This window comes from Tiliqua scincoides, chromosome 3 (genome assembly GCF_035046505.1).
Source record: "Tiliqua scincoides isolate rTilSci1 chromosome 3, rTilSci1.hap2, whole genome shotgun sequence".
Lineage (NCBI taxonomy): Eukaryota > Metazoa > Chordata > Lepidosauria > Squamata > Scincidae > Tiliqua > Tiliqua scincoides.
The window spans coordinates 150,175,399-150,198,288 of record NC_089823.1 but is presented as its reverse complement, the minus strand read 5'-3'; the positions used below and the strand labels follow the sequence as shown (position 1 = coordinate 150,198,288).

Below are 22,890 nucleotides of genomic sequence, written 5' to 3'. Positions count from 1 at the left end.
CTGTGGAGTTTTTTTTAGTAGCCTTTGGTGAGGGACTGTGTCGAACGCCTTCTGAAAGTCCAGATATATAATATCTCTGGGTTCTCCCGCATCCACATGCCTGTTGACCTTTTCAAAGAATTCTAAAAGGTTTGTGAGGCAAGACTTACCCTTACAGAAGCCATGCTGACTCTCCCTCAGCAAGGCCTGTTCGTCTATGTGTTTTGAGATTCTATCTTTGATGAGGCATTCCACCATTCTACCCAGTATAGATGTTAAGCTGACCGGCCTATAGTTTCCCGGGTCCCCCCTCTTTCCCTTTTTAAAGATAGGCGTGACTTTTGCTATCCTCTAATCTTCTGGCACTGTGGCTGTTTTGAGGGACAAGTTGCATATTTTAGTCAAGAGATCAGCAACTTCATTCTTCAATTCCTTAATAACTCTTGGTTGGATGCCATCAGGGCCCGGTGACTTATTGATCTTTATCAATGAGGTCTGAAACATCTTCTCTTTTAACCTCTATCTGACTTAATTCCTCGGTCAGGAGGGGCCGTTCGGGCAGCGGTATCTGCCCACGGTCTTCTGCCATGAAGACAGATGCAAAGAACTCATTTAATTTCTCTGCCATCTCTAAATCTCCTTTTATCTCCCCTTTCCCTCCCTCACCATCCAGAGGGCCAACCGCTTCTCTGGCGGGTTTCCTGCTTCTAACATATTTGAAGAAGCTTTTATTTTTCCCCTTAATGTTGCTGGCCATGCGTTCCTCATAAGAACATAAGAACAGCCCCACTGGATCAGGCCATAGGCCCATCTAGTCCAGCTTCCTGTATCTCACAGCTGCCCACCAAATGGCCCAGGGAGCACACCAGATAACAAGAGACCTCATCCTGGTGCCCTCCCTTGCATTGGCATTCTGACATAGCCCATTTCTAAAATCAGGAGGTTGCGCATACACATCATGGCTTGTACCCCATAATGGATTTTTCCTCCAGAAACTTGTCCAATCCCCTTTTAAAGGCGTCTAGGCTAGACGCCAGCACCACATCCTGTGGCAAGGAGTTCCACAGACCGACCACACGCTGAGTAAAGAAATATTTTCTTTTGTCTGTCCTAACCCGCCCAACACTCAATTTTAGTGGATGTCCCCTGGTTCTGGTATTATGTGAGAGTGTAAAGAGCATCTCCCTATCCACTCTGTCCATTCCCTGCATAATTTTGTATGTCTCAATCATGTCCCCCCTCAAGCGTCTCTTTTCTAGGCTGAAGAGGCCCAAACGCCGTAGCCTTTCCTCATAAGGAAGGCGCCCCAGCCCCGTAATCATCTTAGTCTCATAGTCTCTCTTGACCTCCAGTATCACCTTCTTACATTTCTTTTGCCACAGTTTATGTTCCTTTTTATTCTTCTCATTAGGGCAAGACTTCCATTTACGGAAGGAAGCTTCCTTGCTCTTTACAGCCTCTCTATTTTGGCTCATTAGCCATGTGGGCACCCTCCTGGATTTAGTGGAACCCTTCTTCTTTTGTGATATACACCTCTGCTGGGCCTCTATTACTGTTGTTTTAAGCAGTCTCCATGCACTCTGAAGAGACTGGACTCTTTTTACCTTCCCTTTCAACCTCCTTCCAACCAGCCTCATTTGAGGGAAATCCGCCCGTCGGAAGTCAAGGGTTATTTCCTGAAGTTGTTGTGGAAGGTCCATGGGTGCCAAGAAGGATCTGTAGCTAGGTCTGCCTCCATCCTTTGTTGCCTCCCTGTGTTAAAGCACACTCAATTAAAGCCAACAAGGCCAAGTGAGAAGAATTACATCAGAACTATAAGAAGAACTACATCCTGAACTGTTGGCGAAAAAATTCAGCAACATTTATTGCTGCTTGGATCTGTATTTCCGGCCCTTCTCCATGGCCCTCTAAGTTTTGTGCCCCACATTGTTTGACATGGACCTGCCCCCTTAGGATGAAACAGGGGGGCTGGGGCCGTGACATGCAGGTTGAATCCTGTCAATATCATTCTGCTTATTTGTATTCTTTCAATGGTATGATAGTGTAATCTTGAAGTGGGGGGGGGGAAGCTACTTAGAGACAATTTAAGGTGGGGAAACAGCCAGAAAGGAAAGGCTTAAGTATCCCTGCCAGCACTGCTTCTCTGTGCATCCAGTAGGCCCCTCCTTGGTGTCTGAAGCAAGCAAATACCACTTGGTACATAATTATAAACAGTTGTGTGTGGTGTGGCCCCCAGCCTAGATTAAAATGGTATCTAGATTGTGCCTTAAATACCACATTCCACCTGCTATCCAACAAAGACACAGAGGACAAATTCACTGCTGCAGAGACATCCTATTTGTGTCAGGGTTTGGTAGAGCATATGTAAAGCAGTTACAATAGAAAATTTCCACAAAATCAGTGTCTTCACCTGAGCAATTATGTTGGAGCAGCAGATGGCCATTATCCTCTGACAATATTTTATTGGCATCTCTGAAATGGATAGCACTTAGCAATGCATAATCTGATGTGATGTTCACTCTGTTATTCACATTGCACAAGGAATAAAAACATTGCTGAGATGTCTGCAGTCATATAATGATAATGGAGCAAAGGGGGGGAAAGACTTAAAATTTGAATGTTCATTTATTTGTTTCAAAGTGAACGGAGTTGTCATAAAAAGGTGCTGAATTGACTTGAGGCCCTCTGGCTATAGATGGAAAAGTTGCAAAAACATTTTTGGGAGTGTAAAAAACTTCTTACTTTTCAGCATCAGCACTGAATGACCTTGAAAATGTAGTCTAGCTCCCATTTTGTGGTGTGCTTATTTTGTTGTGATTATCAAAAAAGAATGGCAGATGTCTTAGTACTACACAGTATCTTTTAGCAACTGGAAAAAGTTTTTCATGTGTGCTGCTGAAAACGTCCTGGGTTTAAACAGTCCTTTCTTATCATCTTCTTTGTGGGATTTGATTAGCTATGGATAAGAAATGAAGAGATTTCTGCTGCTCAATTTGCTAAATTAAGGTTCAAATGGATAGTAGTGGGAAAAGTTAGCAACTCCTGCATTCAGCAGCATGTGTGGTAACCTCCACTTGGTTACGATACAAGACGAGAGAGATAACAAAGGAACTGGTGTCTCCATTGTCAGACTTGGGGCCAGTTCACACAGGCATTTTCAGAATTTGATAGCTGCAACAACAGGTGATGATTGGCATGTGTGAATGAGCCATCACAGAACTACAGACAGAGCATTTTGAAATGCAATTCAGTGGCATCCATTTGGTGGCATGGCATCTGTTTAATTATATATCATCTATCGATCAAGCATAGAATAATCAAATGTAAGTGAGTAAAATGAGCATGTGTGAATAAGCAATCAAGCATTAACCAGATAGGCTCTTTCAGATTGAGAATGTAAGAAGCAGCCTTATACTATTGGTCAATCCAAGGGAAGATCCAGTGTTTCTATTTGGGGGTGGGGCATGAACACTACCAACTCCAGAGCCCAGGTCAACCAGGCTGGTAGACCTGGGCTCTGGGTTGAACTTTTATGTCCTCCATGGCTGAGGTTCACTGGGTGGGTAAACGTGGGCTCCCACCTGGACTCAGAGCCCAGATCTACCTGCTGGGTAGACCAGGGCTCCCGGTTGCACTTGTGATATCTGGCCAAGGTTTGCTGGGCTGGTAGATCTGGGCTCCCACCTGGATTCAGAGCCCAGATATACCTGCCAAGTAGACCTGGACTCCCAATTGAACTTATGGCCTCTTTAGCCAAGGTTCACTGCGTGGATAGACCTGTGCTTCTGCCTGGACTAGGAACCCAGATCTACCTGCTCAGTAGACCTGGGCTCCCATTCCACCTCTTCCAGGTGAGTAGTCCTGGGCTCCTGGCCAAGCTTGGGCTGTTTCCTGTCCTGGTAGGTACCCTTCCCCTCTACTTCAGTTTGGAGGGGCCTGAACCCATGGTCCCCTCGAATCTGCCCATGGGTCCATCTAGCTCAGTATTATTTACTCTGACTGACTGTGACTACCATTACACTGCTACTTCACAGATTCATTGTACCCACTTAGAAGTAGTATTGAAAGATTTAAAATGAAACTTGAACCAAATAGTTCCCAGTTGAAATTTTAATTCAGCCATGAGCTTAGTTGTGTGACATTGCCAGTATTCTGGTTCAAATAGTGGCAAGAACATTGCATCCTGGACAACTGTGTCTTGGTCAAATGCATCCTAGTATTGGACATTTGCACCCATTCTTTTTTGTGTCCCAGATATTTGTGTCCCAGTATATGTATATTGATATTAGATGACCATTATGCTCTGATAATATTTTACTGGCATCTCTGAAATGGGTCTCCTTGGAGTTGTGCCAGCTATTTTACCTGCACAGAAGAGTTCTGTGTAGGGCTTTGTGGGCTGGGAGGGGGCATGGGATTTGGCGGCAGAGAATGCTTCAGTCTCCGCCCTCCTCCCAGGTTTGATCCTCTCTCTGACATGCCCTTCCCTTGCTCAGTTCTAGCCCCTCCCTACCTTTTCCCACACTAAAAAGCCTCTCTGCTAACCAGTGGGAACTCTCACCGCAGGCTGCTCTGCGAAGCTGTCTTCCTGGTGCTGAGACCCAGCACCAACTGGCACGAGCCTCAATGCTGGCACTGTGTCTTCACTGCCAGCGCAGAAATGCTGTACAGCACTTTTGTGACTGTGGTTGCCTGGGCAGCACAGCAGCCACCAGCACTGCCCAAGTAAAATATTGGGTCCTAGGACATATAACATGAGGTTTGTTCTCCAGTTATAATCTGTTGTTGCCCAGTTATAGTGGGATGTAAATAACTAGGTTACATAAAAACTTAGATGTGCAGGGATGCCAATGACAAGGACTCAATCATCCAGGACACAAATACCCTAGTACCAGTTCAAATCTCCTCTTCAGCCTTCCATCTGTCATAATCATCTACTTCATGGGTTTATAATCAACCTGGAGAATGTCTGTGATGTGCTTTTCACGTTCAGAACAGCTGTACAAATACTAAACTTTATAGTGTTGTTATTAGCAAGTCTATACTTTACTTAATTATGCTATGGCTCTGTAGAGTATCTTTTTTTTATCTTCTCCAATATTTCTTATTGGTTTTCTCAGTTCATGGAGGATAGTTTTAAACCTCTGAGGAGTCCAAATAATGATATACATCTTTCAACAAGAACCACACTTATCTGCAGTTCTAAAATAATCCAAATTCATCCCTTTTTTTCCTGACAATTTCCTTATTAATAAGCACCAATTTTAGAGAAAACCGATTTTTCTTCCCATTTTCAGCTGTTGTAAAATCCTCAGAAACAGCAGATACCTTTGTAGAGAATGGAGAGAGAATATTGAAGGCCCAAATGGTATGCAACACATCCTGTGTGAAATTCACGTGAGCTCCACAACCATTTCGGCCACTTTGTAAAAAAGTGGGCTATAAGTATTCTTAACAACAACAACAAAGTGTGACATTTTGATCTAAACAGAGGGAGAGTAAATTGAGTGTCATTAAGAGGTGCTATTAAGAGACTTCACTTAGTATTCTCTTTTTTAGCTGGAGTGTTAAGAATGTGAATTTAAATTTTCTCCAAAGGCTATGAAAGTAGTCTTGGACCAGACTTAAAAGACAAGTAGGCATTTGCCTCTTAATTTAAAGTAGGGAAGATTCTGAAAGTTATGAACTTTGCAGAAATGGACAAACGTATGACCTTACTTAAAGAGAAATCAACAAAAATTTTTATGAAGAACTAGAAATCAATTATTGACTTTCTACATGAGAGAATAATGAATTAATGAGTTGTGGATTTGAAGATTGAAAGGAATAGAGAACACTAATCTGAAATGAAATACTTATAATGAGAAGATAAGAGGAGCTGTTGGAGATTTATATGGGTGGAAATTTAGATTATTACGATACAAAGCTGTAAGTAATTAGAACATTAGACTTTGCCTGTGCTACATTTTTAGGTATTCTTTGAATTTTTTATATTTTTAATGTATCTTTTATATTGTTTTTTCTTTTTTCTTCTCTTTTTACTGTGTTTTAACTTTCCTTTTTCTTTTATTATTATAAAAAATGAAATTAAAAAAAAGTAGGGAAGATTCAGGTTAAAGTTCCCACTGATTCACCTGGCTTACAGCCCAATCCTGAGCTGCCTGGGGTGCAGGGCTGTGGTGGTGCCGAAAATGGCTGCAACCACATCCTGCACATCCCCAGGCAGTCGTCGGTGGCACCTCAGGGAAAGGGGACTTCCCCCAGGTAAACAGAGAAGCCCCGCAATGGGGCTACTCAATTCACCGCCAACTAAAAGGTGGGCGGTGAATCAAGTGCCTCCATGCGAGGTGGTGAGCCTGATGCAAAGGCTTTGGATCAGGTGGAGCAAAGCTCCACCGGTCCCACCTCCCTCCCCTGGCACGCCTCCTCCCCACCTCCCTGTAATGCCTCCTCCCCACCCTCTCCCCACTTCCCATCCACCTCCCCCCTCCCTGGAATGCCTTCTGCCTGCCTTCCCCCAGGCTTCTACTTACCTCTCCGCTGCTCAGTGGTCCATACGACCACTGAGTGGCAGAGCCCAGGCACCCACCTGGCGCTTGCCCAGTGCCAGTCAGTGCTGGACTACCACTGGTGCTTGCCTGGTGCTAGGGCTCACAAATGTGCCTTATGGTACATTTGTGACAGTGTGTGCCAGTGGTAAGCCAGCGCGCCAAACTCAGGATTGTGCTCTTGGTGGGTTTCTGTGGACCAATCACTTTCTCTCAGCTATAGGGTTATAATATGATGATAATGTAGGGAGAGTGGGGTCATGTTTAGTGCTCTTAACTCTATGGAGGAAGGATGGGGATTAAAAGTTTAATAAAAAGGACAGGCAGCAGGAAATTTCAAATGCAAAAAAATGCGAGATGAGAAAGGAAGGAACGTATGATTTTTCAAGTGTTCAAGAAACACTGAAAAGCAGAATTAAACATTCTACGTAGAGGTCAACAAAGATTTCATATATACATTTGAATTGTTTGTATGGAACACCTGACTCCTGGATCCTATTTGAAAAATCAGCTGGAGTGTAAATGGACTGATCTGGTCAATTTCACTTGTCATCAGCTGAAAAGAAACAGTCAAGTAGTTAAGTCTGAATTTTTTTATTTTTTGTTCTCTCTTGCACAGAAAGTCATATCCTTGAGGATGTCAACAAGTGTATCATTGCACTAAGAGAACACAATGCCGATGATTTAGATCGTGCGGCTGGAGCCATTCGAGGGCGGGCAGCAAGAGTGGCACACATTGTTTCTGGTGAGATGGACAGTTTTGAGCCTGGAGCTTACAGCGAAGGAGTGATGAGAAATGTGCAGTATCTGACCGATGCGGGTAGGTGAACATTCCCTTTGGAATTTAATTAGCGTTGGGTTTTCAGAGAGAAATTGCAATTGGACTTACAATGTTTTTGTTTCATTTTTTAAAAAGACAATAAATGCATCAGGTTGAGAATAAGAACCAAAAGTCTTTCAGCCGCCCCAAGAGCTTTGTGTTATCATACTTTTCTTCTGGAGACTGAGGCATGTACCAATCTACCTGAGAGTAAGTCCCATTGAACTCAGTGGGTCTTACTTCTGAGTAGACATAATAAGATTGTGCTGTGATGCATATTCTTCATTGTATACCACTAGCTAAATACTGTCAGGATTACAATGGGTCCTCCTTATCCGTGCATTCAGCACCTGGATGTCAAGCCAGGAGGAGGCTTGACATATGGAGGGCCTCAAGGACCTCCCAGTTGCAACCAGAAGTACCTTTCTCCAGCGTCTAGGATGACTTCTGAGGCATGGGGAGGTTGTGTGCAGCATGTGTGCCTCTGAGGCCCCTTGGAGGCTCCTGACAGGCAGTTCTTGTGTGCTGGCAGGGCACCGCCCCACAGATTTGATTATCCATGGAAATTGGTATCCCCAGGGGGTCATGAAACAGATCCTCCGTGGATACTGAAGGCCCACTGTAATTGTTCCTGTTACAATTCTAATAATTTAGTGCTTTAAGCACTGGTCCGTTATTTGACCAGCAAACTTATCAAGTAATTTTGACCTAATGCTGCCACCTCAATGCAGTGAAATCCTAGTGCTAGGACTTTTAGTTTGGATCCTGTGCTCTGCTGCTGTCTCAGTTAACTGAAACATGTTTGGCTGCCAAAATGCATGGGTAGAGCTGTGCAGCATGTGCCAAGATGGAAACTGGAAAGTCTCCAGTTCAGATTTCTCCAACCAGGTGGCCTCAGGTACAGCCACTTTTCTCTCAGCCTGTTGTGATAGTATCTGTGAAGTGCATTGAGCCCCTGTAGAATGCCATTTTAAAAGCTGACTACGATAATTATTCATTTGCTACTAAAACACAACTTTCAAAATTTTGAAGTCAGAGGCTTAGTTCAATATCTGTCTTGTGTGGGATTACAGAAGTAGGGTCTCCCCTCCCCTCAGAGCTACACAGACTTCTACTCAAACAGTTTCTCTTTTGAAAATGAGGGTGGGAAGAGTAATTTCACAAATAGGGCATTTGTGTAAACTGATGTTGTCATGGGTACCTGGCTGATATACCAGATAATTTGCATGGAGTAGGAAATGTGAGTATGCACTTCCTCCTAAATGTGGAGCAGGTCCGAGTGGTGTGGGGGGATCAGTTGAGGAGGAACTACCCTATTGTAGTCCACAGAATATAGCAGGGGTGCCCAAACCCCGGCCTGAGGGCCATTTGTGGCCTTCAGGGACCCCCAATCCAGCCTGTGGGGAGCCTACAGTCTCCAATGAGCCTCTGGCCCTCTGGAGACTTGCTGGAGCCCGTGCTGGCCCAGCGTGACTCAGCACGAAGGCCAACTGTTTGACCTCTTGCATGAACTGCGGGCCAAGGGCTGCTTCCGCTGCTTGCTGTTTCATGTCTGTGAAGCAGCAGCAGCAGCAAAGGAAAGGCCAACCTTGCTTTGCGTAAGGTCTTTTGTAGGCCTTGAGCAATCGTGAGACTTTCATTCGTTCATATAAGTTCCTTCTCTAATATATTCATTAATATAAATTTATTCAAATTTATCCAAATTTGAAATGTAAATTAATTACTTTTTCCTAACCCCTGGCTCAATGTCAGAGAGATTATGTGACCCTCCTGCCAAAAAGTTTGGACTCCCCTGGAATATAGCCACAGCCTCCCCTGAAACTACACACGTGCTGCACTCACTTTCTGAGTCAGGGGACTCCGGGGAAGCTGCAACTATTTTCTGTGGCCTACAATAGGGAGGTTCTGCCTCACCTGCTCCTCCACACTGCACATCCCTGCGTGAGAGCCAGATAAATGTCTATCTGAACAAGGCTACATTCAAGTTATATTTCCTGTGCTCTGTGTGTTCAGCTTATCCTGGGTGTAAAACAGTTAAAGGAGTATTGTTGCCATCAGATTGTGGTCCCAGAGAGCTGTCAAAAGTGTCTGATGGCAGAAAGTTTAGAACAACCAGTTGGCACTCTTTCTATTCCTTCTTGACGCTCGGAAAGAAATAGCTGAAGTCTGGTGACACAACACATTTTTTTTATTATCTCTTGAAGGAAACAACTGGAAAATATTTTTAAAAACCTTGGCCTCTGTGTAGAAATTCAGGCCTTCCTCATGGTTCAAGGACATTGTGAATTGGCACTGATTGCTGTTCTATTGCACAGCTGCAACAGTAATGGACCTGGGTCTTCTAAATCCATATCTGACAAAAGACAGCTGCAGCTAGAACCTTTGGGTTGGAAAATTTGGGCACAGCATCGCTAGGATGTGATGCACTCAGTTTTCAGTTTTCAGCATCAAAAGAAAAAAATACAATCCACTTTAAATGATTCCTCCATAATTAATAATGGACTTTGTATAAACGATTCCTGACCCCTGAACCATGAGCAATGAATCAAACTGAAATTCCAAGAAATTCTCATTCTACACCCCAAGAAAAACATGTTCACTGAAAGCAAAGTACAGTGACACATTTTCTTCCAAATCAGAAACTACTCAATATATAGAGTCACTTTGCCAAAACATGCTTCACTATGTACATTTCTTTTCCAGGAGAATAAAACATTCCTCTGTTACACCAGCAATCTCTGCCACTGTTCTCCTTCTTATCCTTTACTTTTCCTTTATAGCCATCCCAATGATTTATTCACTGTGTCCACAGTTTTAGCTATAGCATAAGAGACAGAGGCTTGTGGAATCCCAGCTAAACCAGCAGTCTGTAGGAGATTTTTGCTAAATATAAGGTGGGGGGAATCCTTAGTGCAGCTCATTATTGGCACAAAACTGTGCTTCAATTTGCAGATGACACCCAACTCTTCAGGTGGTGAAAACGGAAATGAATTCTGATCAGCAGCAAGAGGATCTCTCCAGGCTGGGTGGATGGGCAAAATGCAGATCAGTGCCAATAAATATAAAGTGATACACATTGGGGCAGCCCCCCTACCGCATTTCACATAAAGGCAACAGCACTGCAACCTCACCTCTGGAATCAGAAAGCCAGTGGTGGAGGCAGGGGTGGGCAGAACTGGGCAGGGAGGGGGAGGAACAGGGGAGTGTCTGGTAGGGGAAGATTTGGAACAGGGTGAATATTGGCAGCAGAGACTTGCACCAATATCCTTGTCTCATTTCCCCCACCCCTTCCTCTCTTTCTTTCTTTCTTAGCTTGAACTTATGCCAGCAAAGTAGCTGGTGCAGATCCAGTGTTACCCATTTAGGTAACACTGTTAGGCTATGTATGTTAGGCTAAGAAATGGTTACCCCCAAGTCAGGAAATGACTGCTCCCTTATCTGGAGGACAGCCCCATGACTGCCCCCCACAGGATGTAGCATGTGCTCCAATAACATGACTGCATTGGCAGGGGGAATTTAATTAGGATTGGGCTGTAAGTGGTGGAAGATTGAGAATGAACAAAAAGAAATACTTCTTCATACAGTGTATAACCAGCGTATGGAATTCACTACCACAAGATGTGGTGATGGCCACTTGCTTAGATGACTAAAGGGAGGTTTAGACGAATCCATGGAGGTCTGTCACTTGCTACTTAGTCATGATGACTATTCACTACCTCCAGGTAGTATGCCTCTGGATACTAATTAAAAGGGAGCAGTGGTAGAATTTGTTCTCTTTAACTTTATTATTGCATAGCAACTAGTGACTCAGGTGGATTATTATTATTGTTATTGTTATTGTTATTAAGAATACTATCAGGGATGTGCCAATCCACCGCAGGGAGACTTGAGAAGTTCTGAGTCCCCTCGTACTCAGACTCAACTCATGTATGAGTCTTGATGGGTGACCTTCAGGACTTGGCCAGAGCCTTTTTGGAACTCTGACTCAAGTCCATGTTTTTTCAATTAAGGAGTCAGGTGCAACTCTGCAGAAAAATCGGAGCCTCTGGCGGTGTGTGTGTGTCGGAGTACATATTTAACATTCCCCTGATGTCCCCATCTGCAAAAACAAAACAAAACTCTGTTCTTTGAGTGAGTGCAGCAGTGCAGAAAGTGCTGATGGGTTTCTTATGAACCCCTGCAACCACTTGTTCCTGAGAAAAACTCTGGTGTCACTTCCGGTTTCAAAATGCATGTGTCTCAAGTCTGCAGGAGTCCAGGAAGCATGTGTTTGGTGACTGAGCCTTATGGGTTGAGTTGCTCATCCCTAAATAATACCACTGTTGTTTACTCCAGACTGGCTCATACATTCATCATCCTCTGATTTCTCTATATTTCATGAATGGCAACTGAAAATGTGGTTTTAACTCTGTTGAAAACCTTTGTGCTTGAAGTGATATGACTTGCTGTGCAAGTTCCACCTGGGGTTTTGTTGTGTGAGGGTCTCATCACCAAGCTTTGGGAAATTCTGTGATGCTATCAGTCTACCAGCTAACTGTGATTGGAGGGAGGGTAGAAGTGCTCAGTGGGAGCCCTTTAAAAGATCTGGAGAGGGAAACAAAGAAGAAAAAATATCCAAGCAGCAAGGAGATGGAAAAAGAAGGAAAAAGTTCACAGGGAGGAAAAAAAATGAGGGGGAAAGGAGATGGAAAAAGAGGCGAGGCAGAAGGACAGAGGGAAGGGAGCCAAGGCCTGAGGAGAAGAGACAGGCAGAACTTTGATTATGGACGCAGAATGACTTTTTCTTGGGAAGAAGGGGCCAGTCTTCTCTGGGGTGGGGTCAGGAAACTGAGAGTCACCCTCACCTACCATCTTAAGCAGGCAACCTGGATAAAAGGGTGGGCATAAGAATCAGGAGGGATTGTATCCTGGATCAGTAGAAATCTTACATCCTTATCTATGATGAAAGCTCATAGAAGCTCCAACTATCCAGCAACAAGTTCAACTATGGGAGTGAACGGCAATTAGAAAAACCCCAGAGAAACCACCTCTGATGTTATCATCCCAGTGGAACTAGCAATAAGGACTGTAGCAGTGTCCCCTGGATGCTTGTGCCACATCCCCCACTCTTCTCACCAATCTTGCTGATGTCATGTACTCCACACTCTCTGATGCAAACCTGCCTCTTTGGGATGAGAATAAGGGGCCGGGGGCAGGAGAGCGTTCATACTCTCCTCTTAAGAAAGTTCATAATCTTTCTACCAGTAGCTATCTACTGGTATGACATTGACCTATTGTGCTGTGCTGTGCTCTGTACAAAAGACTGCAACTGCCTGAGTATCTTTACACATATAAATATTTCAGTTGACTTGGAGCAAACTTGGATGCTTATAGTTGTAGGATCAACATCCAGCTCTCAGCAGAGTGATTTATTTTAAAGGCAAACCGTACTTTAATAGTCCTTGAATTGCAAATCATTCATAAGCATTGATCCAAAGAGTCACAAATTTGCTGTAAAATACAGCTCCCCATTAAAGTTGGAGAAGGACTGAACTGACAGGATTAGAGAAGATACGTCCTCAGAGACAGAGCAGAGGTTTCACCTGCAGGAATAAGAAGTGATTTAATAGGATTATAGATACATCCTGTACAAATTTGTCAGATAGGATTTGCCGAGTTTGGAGGAGGAAAAGAATATCATCTGTGTTCTCAGTTTTTTGGATTTGACAATCATGGAGCCCAATCCTATGTTTTCAGATGCAAGGCCCTCTGCAGTGGGACTTTAGTGTGCAGCCAACAGTGCCTAATACATTTTTGGACCCAATCCTATCCAATTTTCCAGTGCCAGTGCAGCTGCAATTTAGCCCTGTAGTAAGGGAACAAATGGGATGGAGATAGAAAGGGGTAAATGGGTATCTTACTGCCCAATCCTATCCCCCAATCCTATCCCCCTATCTACCAACTGCATTGGTAGAACTTGCCTCTTAAATAAATCTTCCCGTGTCCTCTCAGATTCAGATAGTATCCCTGCTTCTGTAATATACATGAGCACTGCCCCTTTCTCACGTAGGTTGAATATGTAGCCTCTGGGAGTGTGGCCATCATATGTGTCAGCAGATGCAGTCCATCTCTTCCTCCCTGCATTCACTGGGGGAGAAGAATATGAGGAGAGGGCTCAAGTGTTGTCTTCCATGAATTGCTATAAAATGCCACCAAAGGGCAACAGGAGCAAGACCCTTGGGTGGTCTATGTGTTTATATTCATGTTGTGGTCCAAAACATGGATAAGTGCAGTCACTATTTAGGATCTCCAGTGTACTAGGAATCTCTATACAAACTGCCCAGAGCAGTATGTGATGTAATTTTTAAATGACAAGGTTTGCCAGTAGCTGGAACGTTTAGAACCCTCAGTGGAATGTTAGCTATAATGAACATTAATGCAGACATCTTCCTGATAATTTTGTGGTCTCTCTTATGTTTGTTATTCATTGTCTGAACCAGCTTTATTTTCAACTTCCTGCACCAGCCCATGTGCTTACGATGTTCTGTCACTACTGTTTAAACCTTATCTTTTTGCCTGCCCCAGATAGTTCTTGATTAGTGCTTCTTTTCCTCTCTCTTCTGCATGGAAGATAAAGATTCATTACAGTATGTCTATAATTTGTGTTCATATGTGTGTAATGTTTTGCTTTGGTTAGCAAAATGCCTGAGGCCTTCTCTTGATCACAGCCACTACCCTCAATCCCCTGTAGCCCACAAATTTGAAAACGTAGACTGAACATGGCAGCAATTTTTATAAAGATAGGAACAAGGGAATAGCAGTTTCTCCTTCCAATTTATTACCCGCAAATACTGCTATGGCTGCATCATATATCATTGAACGGGTACTGCCTTCCAGTGATTAGTTTGAACAAATTTCTTTCATTCACCCTATCACATTTCCTCCAATAGTGGTGGGATTTTCCCTAAGAGAACAGAATGTGCAATCTGGTGTTTTAGAAATTCTTATTTATTTATTTACTTACTTACTTACTTACTTACTTATTTATTTATTTGAAAGATCCTACTTTCTCCCTACCACAGCAATTGTCAAACTCTCTGGAAGTTTGAGAACTGAGGTAAGTGTGTGGGGGGAGGGGCAAAGGCAGCAATGCGATCACCATGATTGCGTTGCTGTTGGGGCGCAAAAGGATTTTTTGTGACTTATCTCTATCACTATTGGCATCCAGGGTGTGTGTGGAGCCCCAAAGATGCCTCTGCAGGTCTCTCCAAGCCTCTACAAAGCTATTAAGAGCAATAGGAACCCACTTCATGGGTTGATCCACCTTCTTAACATTTTTCTCTCTGGTATAGATACTTAACTACAAAATTCATTTGTAATGTGTCAAATGTGAAGCCTATCAGAATGCACCTAGAGCCTTATTTCCCTTTAATATACATGAAGGCAGGGCCTACAGCCTTTTCCCTGTGCTTCTTCCATGAGTTTTAAAAGAGAATGTGATTAGATTTATATTCGTCTGCCTCCTTTGCAATTGATTTGAATCTATCTTCTACTTAAGTGTCTCTACCTGAGTACAAAATGACCTGCAAAAGTCTACCCTCGGAGTGGCTTGAAGCTACTCGCTGGTGAATGAGCCAGGCTAATCTCTTTTGCTCCAGCCAGAAATGTATCCAGAAAGTTTAAAAAGTAAAGAAATGGAGTATTACCACAGTATCTCTTATGAAACTCTCATGTCCATTTTTTTCTTGTGAATGTGTTGTTTTTTCCTTCAACTGGAAATAGTCAAACTGTTCTGGCCTGTATTGTCAAGTTCAACAGGACAATTATGATTATCTAAACCCCTTTCAGTTGGGTTTTCAGCTCAGTTTAGTTCAGAAATTACCCTGGTCACCCTAGTGGATGACTGGCATTCAGTACTCAAACTGGAATGGATGATCTCTGATGCCACCTCTGCTCATGAATCGATGAATCAACTAGTTCTGGATAATCAAGTAATGCATAGACACTATGTGTCAACAGGTCAAAAGAGTCCAGCTTGAGCCAAGATAATTAGTCAACTTCTGAGTATCAAATAAAAGTAGACTGAAGGTATTTACAGCCATACGTGTCTTGAATGGTAAGCCACTGTGGATCAACACTCATTCTTTTTTTGACAGTCATGCATCCTTCCTAAGATAATCTAAGAACAACGGGTTCTTCCAGTTTTCAGCAGGAACTAACTGTGCAGGGTACTGATCATTTGGCTCTTAGCATAGTCAAGAAGTCACTCCTATTCCCCCACCCCAATTGTGTAGAATGCTGATTGGCTGGCCCTTGTGACAATCATGGAGTCGCTTCCTCTCAGCCCTACTGGGAGCAATGTTTCAAATTTAAAATGAAATGAATATTTTGGCTTTTTGAATTGTTTAACTACATTAACATATGTTAATGCCTGAGTCTTTTTTTAATAAAACAAAATGCTACCTAGAGAATTGGGGAGGGGCAAAAATCTCTATTGGAATTGGAGACAGAACCCTTTATCAACAAAGGAGTAAAGGGTACAGGAGAAAACCTACAGTGGCTCCTCTAGAGTTATATATCTTATGCGACCTAAAGCTATAGTCCTGTGTCAGTGTCCTTAAAAATATGCCCAGTTGTTCAAGTAAATACGTGTAGGATCGGACTGCCAGGCTGCTCTGTTTGACTGACTCAGAAATAAAATCAGCTAAATTAGGTCAGCAGCAACAGCACCTTTTCTCAGTATTTTTCCTGATTCTGAATTGCTTCCCTGTAGTGTAGTGCAACCCTCTAGTTGAGTTAAGCCTGGACACCAGCCTAATAGTAGCAGTTGTTGGGAAATTGCTGATTGCTACACAGATTGAGACTGTTGATCAGACTGGGAAACAGAAACCTGATTCTGATGTTTAATTGGGAAGGGATGGTGGCAGCGGCGGGGGGAGGGAGGGGATGGGGGGAAATCTGCATGAGGAAAAAAATCTGCTCTACCGATAGAGATCTAGAAGGAGATACAACTTTGTGTCCACTTAACTGCTGAGCCATTTCCCCTGATGAAAATATTTGAAATGAATTGGGAATTGCTTATTGAATTATTATCAGAGCTAATTGGCTTTGCCTGTTGCGTTTCTCTTGCAAGATAAAAGCACTAGCTTTGTTCAAAAAATGAAAGGGACAGAGAAAATTGGGTATGGTCAGAGAGAAATTAGTGATCCAGTCTGGAATCCTCAGTTCAGAATTAGATTTAAATCAGCGAACAATCAAATGTTACAAATTAACCATCAACTGCTCAGGTTCTCTTTGCTCCTTTGTATAGTACAGTGATTCTCAAACTGTTTAGCATTGGGACGCACCTAAAAAAAGTTTCACTTTCCCAGTCACTCAAGCCTCTGTGGCTATAATAGCGATTGGTCAGCAGTGTGCACTCCCCCCCTACAGAAGCAGGTTGTTTAACCCTTGATTTGCATAACCTAATCTGCCTTGTCAGTTTCATGAACCACCAAAAATTGGCTCATGACCCACTGGGTGGGCCATAGACCCACAGTTTAAGAACCACTAGATAGTATAATAATTCTAGCATTAGAATAGGAGAAATCCTCATGTGTAAAAGTGAAATTTCTGTTCTCTGTCTAGATCATATGAGTCCTCTGTAACAATCTATAAGCATATGTTCAGTGTTGAAGTGCATACAGGTTGAGTCTCATTATTCACGAAGGTTCTGTTCCCAGAACTCACATGGATGACAAAAACCGCATTAAAGCAAATCCATTTAAAAAACAAAGTCCCTTTGCTAGGCGATTTAAAAACAGACTTGCTAACCTTTGTGATGTAAGGCAGAGTCATTAGGCAGACAATCCTTCAATAAGTCTCTCTCCAGGCATTTAGAAAGGCTTCATTCTGAGCCAGCGATCCCTCCCTTCACCCAGAGTGATTATCATTCTTTCACCTGCTCAGGGGGAAGGGAGGGGTTGCTTGCCTTGGAGTGAAGCCATTCTGAGTGCCTGGAAAGAGAAAGATTGGTGGATTGTCAGCCAGCTGCCCTCTCTCGCATTAACGAGGCTATTGTTAAATGACTTTTCCCCTTTAATTTAAAGGGCGCATCTCATCACATTGAGATAAAACTGCAGGTGAAAAATCTGTGGATAATTAAGTTATATCTGTGTGTGTGTGTGTGTGTGTGTGTGTGTGTGTGTGTGTGTGTGTGTGTGTGTGTGTTTCCCTAGAAACTGGAATGGGTATGACAAGCCTGTTGTTAAAAATAGGGAATAGGAGATTACAGCTAGTTAAGTAGCATCCGGCCCTGGGAAGTAAAAGTAATCTTTCTATGAGCTGAAGTAGCAAGAAGATTTTGGACTATGAAAGGAAACTGGAGCCATGGCTCAGTGGCAGAACCCATACTTTGTATGCTGAAGGTTCAGAAAATGACAGGATTTCATTCCACTCACCCTGCCCCACACTATGCAGGATTGAGCTGCAGGGTAGAGCGTATTCCAACAGTAGAAGTGACTTCTGCTATCACAAAATGGCTGCCATTGGCACACGCAGGGCTCCGTTGGTGGAAATTTTGTGCATGCTACTGCAACAGTGCAGCAACTCTGCCTCTGGATCCTGCTGCACCCGCCACACCTGGTAATTCAGTGGTGGAGATGCGGGGAGGATGGTGGGTAGAATGAAGTGAAGGTGGGGGGCATGATTAAGGCAGGATTGGTTGTGTATTATTATTATTATTATTATTATTATTAACAGTATTTATATACCGCTTTATATACTGGTGTGTATGACCTGAGCCAGTATGCTGACCTCTTATTTCTTCCCACCATCCCCGCTTCTCTCCTCAGATTTGCACCAACTCCAGAGTGGGCACAGGTTTGAGGAAACCTGTTGGCAAATGGGAGCCTTACCCAGAAGTGAGGGAAAATATTTTCCCTTACCTTTCCAACTCTCCTAATTCCCCCCCCCCCATGCAGGATGGAGTACAAGTCTTTTTGGTGCAGCTATGGGGGAGGATAGGATTGGGCTGTGAATACATTTGGACAGTAATGAAATACATTGTCCACAAGAAGATCAGACTTGTGGCATAGCCCTCTAGCCTCCACTCCCAGTGTATCCTCAGGATCCTTGCCCAGATGGGTCTTACAAAAGCCTACTTTTATATCAAACAACAGATGTGACAATGGATACCCTTGTTGGTTCCCCATATAACCAGAAGTGCTAACAAAATTATTTTGTAGAAAAAGAAAGGATGTAAAGTTATAGAAATATTATAAATCTTTTAATCTTTGAATTCTAGACTTTATCACCTGGGGAAGTTCGAGGAGGGCAAACAAATTCTAAGGCAGGTGGTGCTCAGAGGAGTGGCTGCACCAAAATGGCAGCCATTGCATCCTGTGGGCACTGAGGCTACCGCCGGGGTCTCCTTGGGGTAAGGATCATTTGCTCCCAGGCCCAATCCTCTCCTTCCTTTGCCCTCCCTTCCTCCCCATTCCTCCCACTCTCCACCCCCCTGAAAATACTCACTGCTGGCCAGTGCTGGAGGAGCACCAGCTGGCCATCCAGTACCAGCAATCCCTCCTCTCCAGGTGCCACACAGGGGGGTGCAGGGGGTAGCAGTCACACCAGGCAACAAGCTGGACACTATTGACCAAAATTGTGAAAAGCTTTGTATGTATGAATAATACCATCATGGTATATCTCATTGGAACGGTAATTTAATGCAGAATGCAATGAAACAAACCCCATTGGAATATCTGCATTCTATCAAAAGTTATGGCCAATTAACCAGAAAGTGAAAACACAACTGCCTTATGGAACACAAAGTGGATTTGCTTAACTCAAAACTGACTTATGAGAGTGATTGTTCTGAGAGCCAATGAGATGTTATTATAACACAGGGTGGAACCAATAAGGTGTTAACATGCATCAGCTCTCATTTCCATGTATCATAATATAGATAATCCTGCTAACTGGTAAAGAGGCACTTTTTAAAATGGTGCTCCTCTTATATTTAGTGGGGAGAGAATAACTGTCCCTCTTTCACCGCAACACAGTGTCTCTAACCAATAAGGGGCACACTTTTTATTTATTTACTTAATTAAATTTGATTTTGTTGTGGAGGGGGGACTACAAAATCTTCTCTGATCCCAGGTAGCGTATAGATGCCTTAACTATGCCACTGGCTGGGGGAGGTGGCAGAGCAAGTGGATGGTGAGCTGCTGGGGGGGGAGGCAGGTTTTCCCTCGATTTTCATTTTTTAAAAAGCCAGGACGTGATGTCACTTCTGGCTGTGACATCACTTCTGGGCAGTGGCATAGCTAAGGGGGTGCAGGAGGTAGCAGTTTCACCGGGCATCAAACTTTAGGGGGGAAACAAGCTGAGCTTGACACTAGTGACCAAAATTGTGAAAATCTTGGTATGTATGAATAATACCATCATGTTATATATAATTGGAAAGGTAATTTAATGCAGAGTGCAATGAAACAAACTGCACTGGAATATCTGTTTTCTATCAAAAGTTATGGCCAATTAACCAGAAAATGAAAACATAACTGACGTGGAACAAAAAGTGGATTTGCTTAACTCCAAACTGACCTATAAGACTGATTGTTCTGAGTTCCAATGAGATGTTATTATGATGCAGCATGGAACCAATAACTTTTTATTTATTTACTTAATTAAATTTGATTTTGTCATGCGTGGGGGGCTACCAAATCTTCTTTGACCCCAGGTTACAGATAGATGCCTTAGCTATGCCACTGACTGGAGGGAGGCAGCAGAGCAAGTGGGCGGTGAACTGCTGGGGGGAGGAGGTGGATTCCTCCCAATTTTCACTTTTTAAAAAGCCTGAGTGTGATGTCACTTCTGGTTGTAACATCACTTCCGGGGCAACATTTTGAGCTTGGCACTGGGCTACCTGATCATTAGCTATGCCACTGCTTCTGGGGCATCATTTTGAGCTCTGCACCCGGCTACACGTTCATTAGGTACGCCACTGGTGCCATGGACATGCCTTACAGCACGTCTGTGACGCTCAGTGCCACACTAGGCCCATTTAGGATTGGGCTCTCAGTCTGTTACCTGAGATATTTTCTGGAAAGCATCTAACTTTAGTTTTCATTTCCTTTAACAAATGATTTCTTGTTTAAGAGATGGAAGTGGTTATGCGATCATCACTACGTCCTGATTTCAAGAATCGTTTTAGGATGAGATCTGCCCCACTGTAAAATCTCCATCTCCAGACAGGCTCAGGAAGTTAATGGTAGACGGGGGGCCTGGTGTGCTGTGGTCCATGGGGTCACGAAGAGTCAGAAATAACAACTGAACAACAACAACAAAATCTCAAAGTAAAACCTCAAAGGCAAAACCAAACATTATTTTGGGATGGTATATCTGTAATCTTTTGATTTGGTTTGCTAGTTTATTGGTGGTTTCCAGTCTGCCTGTGGAGAGTTGTCACAAATGTCACAGATTTTAGGCTGAAAACTTGAGGGAACTAGGGCCATTAACACACCACTTTTTGTTGTTACTTTTTGTGCAGGTAGTTGCTGTGACGGAAACAGCTTGTCCCACTGAGTTCTATTAAAACCTTCCATTCTTCCCTCCCAAAAGATCTTAAAGAATTTTCTTTGTTTTTTCATTTCTGTCTCTTTAGTCTAGTTCTGAGGAAGCAAAGACTAGCTGAAAAGTGAAAATTGTTATGAGACTGATCATGTTATAACAGGGATATTATAAATTGTTAAACTTTAGCTTGAGTAATTCAGTGCTTGAATTATAGGGGTCCAGAGGGGGACTGGCCCTGTCAGCTTTTCTGATGGCTCTCTTATTTTAGAAGACTACAGGTTCATGATTTTGTTCACATTGGGGGTATAAGAGATTGGGGCTCATAAATTTCATACTTGCCTCTGTCTTCATAATTTGATCACTGTTTGAAATTACTGATTTTTTCTCCATGTATTATCTTCCCTTTCATTCAAGAACATATACTGCATTATTTGGAACAACAATCTCCCAGTCTCAGTGAGACCATTAATTTCTTCAAACTCAGCATCCTATGAGTCACACAGATGAACCTGTCAATACTAGGTCAAAATAGGGGCTCTCATTTAAACAATGATGTGGTAGAACTGGGAAAAAGTTTTTAAAAGGGCAAAAAAAAATGGATTGAAGAGTTGGAGCACTTTTCTTACAAGAAATGGGCAAAGCTTTTGAGCAGGTTCAGTTTAGAAAAAGCATCACTAATGAAATAAGAACAGCGTAGAGAGAACAGAAAGACATACTACAGTTTATGGTCATCCAATGAAACTGAGATGTGCACAGTATTATTGACTATAATTATTTACTGTGTAAACAAATAGTGGGGAGGCAAAATAGCTCGAAATAACAGCAGGGGATAAGGAGACTGTAGTACATAATCTTGCTGCAACTTGCGCCCTGATAGCATCCTATTTATAGCATACAACAACAATAGTGCATGGGGTGTGTGCACATGATCAAAGAAAATCAAAAGAAGAAAATGAAAATCCCAAGTACAAAATAACATGTGAAATGGAAAAGCAAGGTGAAAAAGTAAACATTTTAGCCTTCTCTGGAAGGCTGGTAGGGTGGGCATAGTTCTTAATTCTACCAAGAGGAAGTTCTGTAACAATGTTGCTGCCATTGTGCGTTCTGCACTAAGTGCAAATTTATTTTTCTTTTGGACAGTCTTCGTGGGCAGTCCCATGTAGAGCACATTACAGTAGTTAAATTTCAACGTCATCAAATCATGGACCACTATGATTTGGTCCAGTTGGCTCAGCTATGGCTGCAGCTAATACACCAGCTAAGCTGGTTAACAGTTCAACACCTGAGTCATGGATTTCTAAACCAAGGGGACCTCTGTCTTGTTCAGTGACAGGGATGTTAAGCAACCTGTGGATTTTGGGAGGATATCAGCAATTCACCAGCTGAGGTTGGGAGACCTTTCATCATCACTGTCTTCTGAAGCATACAGGGAATCTTTAAGAAGCTAAATACTCAGAGAATACGTGCATCTATCAAATCTTTGGACTGGCTCTTATCCAACCCTGTGAGCGTGAACTTCTGAGGAACTGCAAAATCTGAGGTTCTACTTTCACAGTAATCATCATTTAGTGATCTTCCAGCATGTGCCTCTTGATTGGGCTGGGTCACCAGAGATCCAGCTCCAACCCCTCCTATTCTGAGGTTGCCCCTTTGCTTTGTTCTTTAAATGTGTTCTGTTTACGTGTGGAAATTTTTTTTGCACAGCTTTGAAAACAATGACCTGCTTTCCCAAACCTAACAAGGATGTACCAATTCAATTGGCTTTATATAAAATATTTTTTTTCCCCAGTGATTAGGGCAGATAGCAATGACAACCTCATGGAGTTAGTACTCCCTTGTGAGGAATCAGCAATTAAAATTGATTTTTTCCCCCTGCTATGACACTCGTCTTGGAATCTGGTAGAAGGCAATAAAATCTTTTTATTTTGTAAAACTGGAAAGGATATGCAGTATTAATTAAAATTGTTCTGCAATTTAAAATACTTTCAAAATAAATTGGGTATATGAACAATC

General features: G+C 42.8%; 1 protein-coding gene across 1 annotated transcript in view; it reads left to right on the top strand.

The window, feature by feature from the left end:
* Positions 1-22,890, top strand: part of CTNNA3 (catenin alpha 3) — an 808,499-nt gene that overhangs the window by 591,215 nt on the left and 194,394 nt on the right. The window contains exon 12 of the mRNA XM_066622270.1: positions 7,147-7,347. Within this exon, the coding sequence (XP_066478367.1) occupies positions 7,147-7,347 (201 nt within the window). The remainder of the gene's footprint in view (positions 1-7,146; positions 7,348-22,890) is intronic.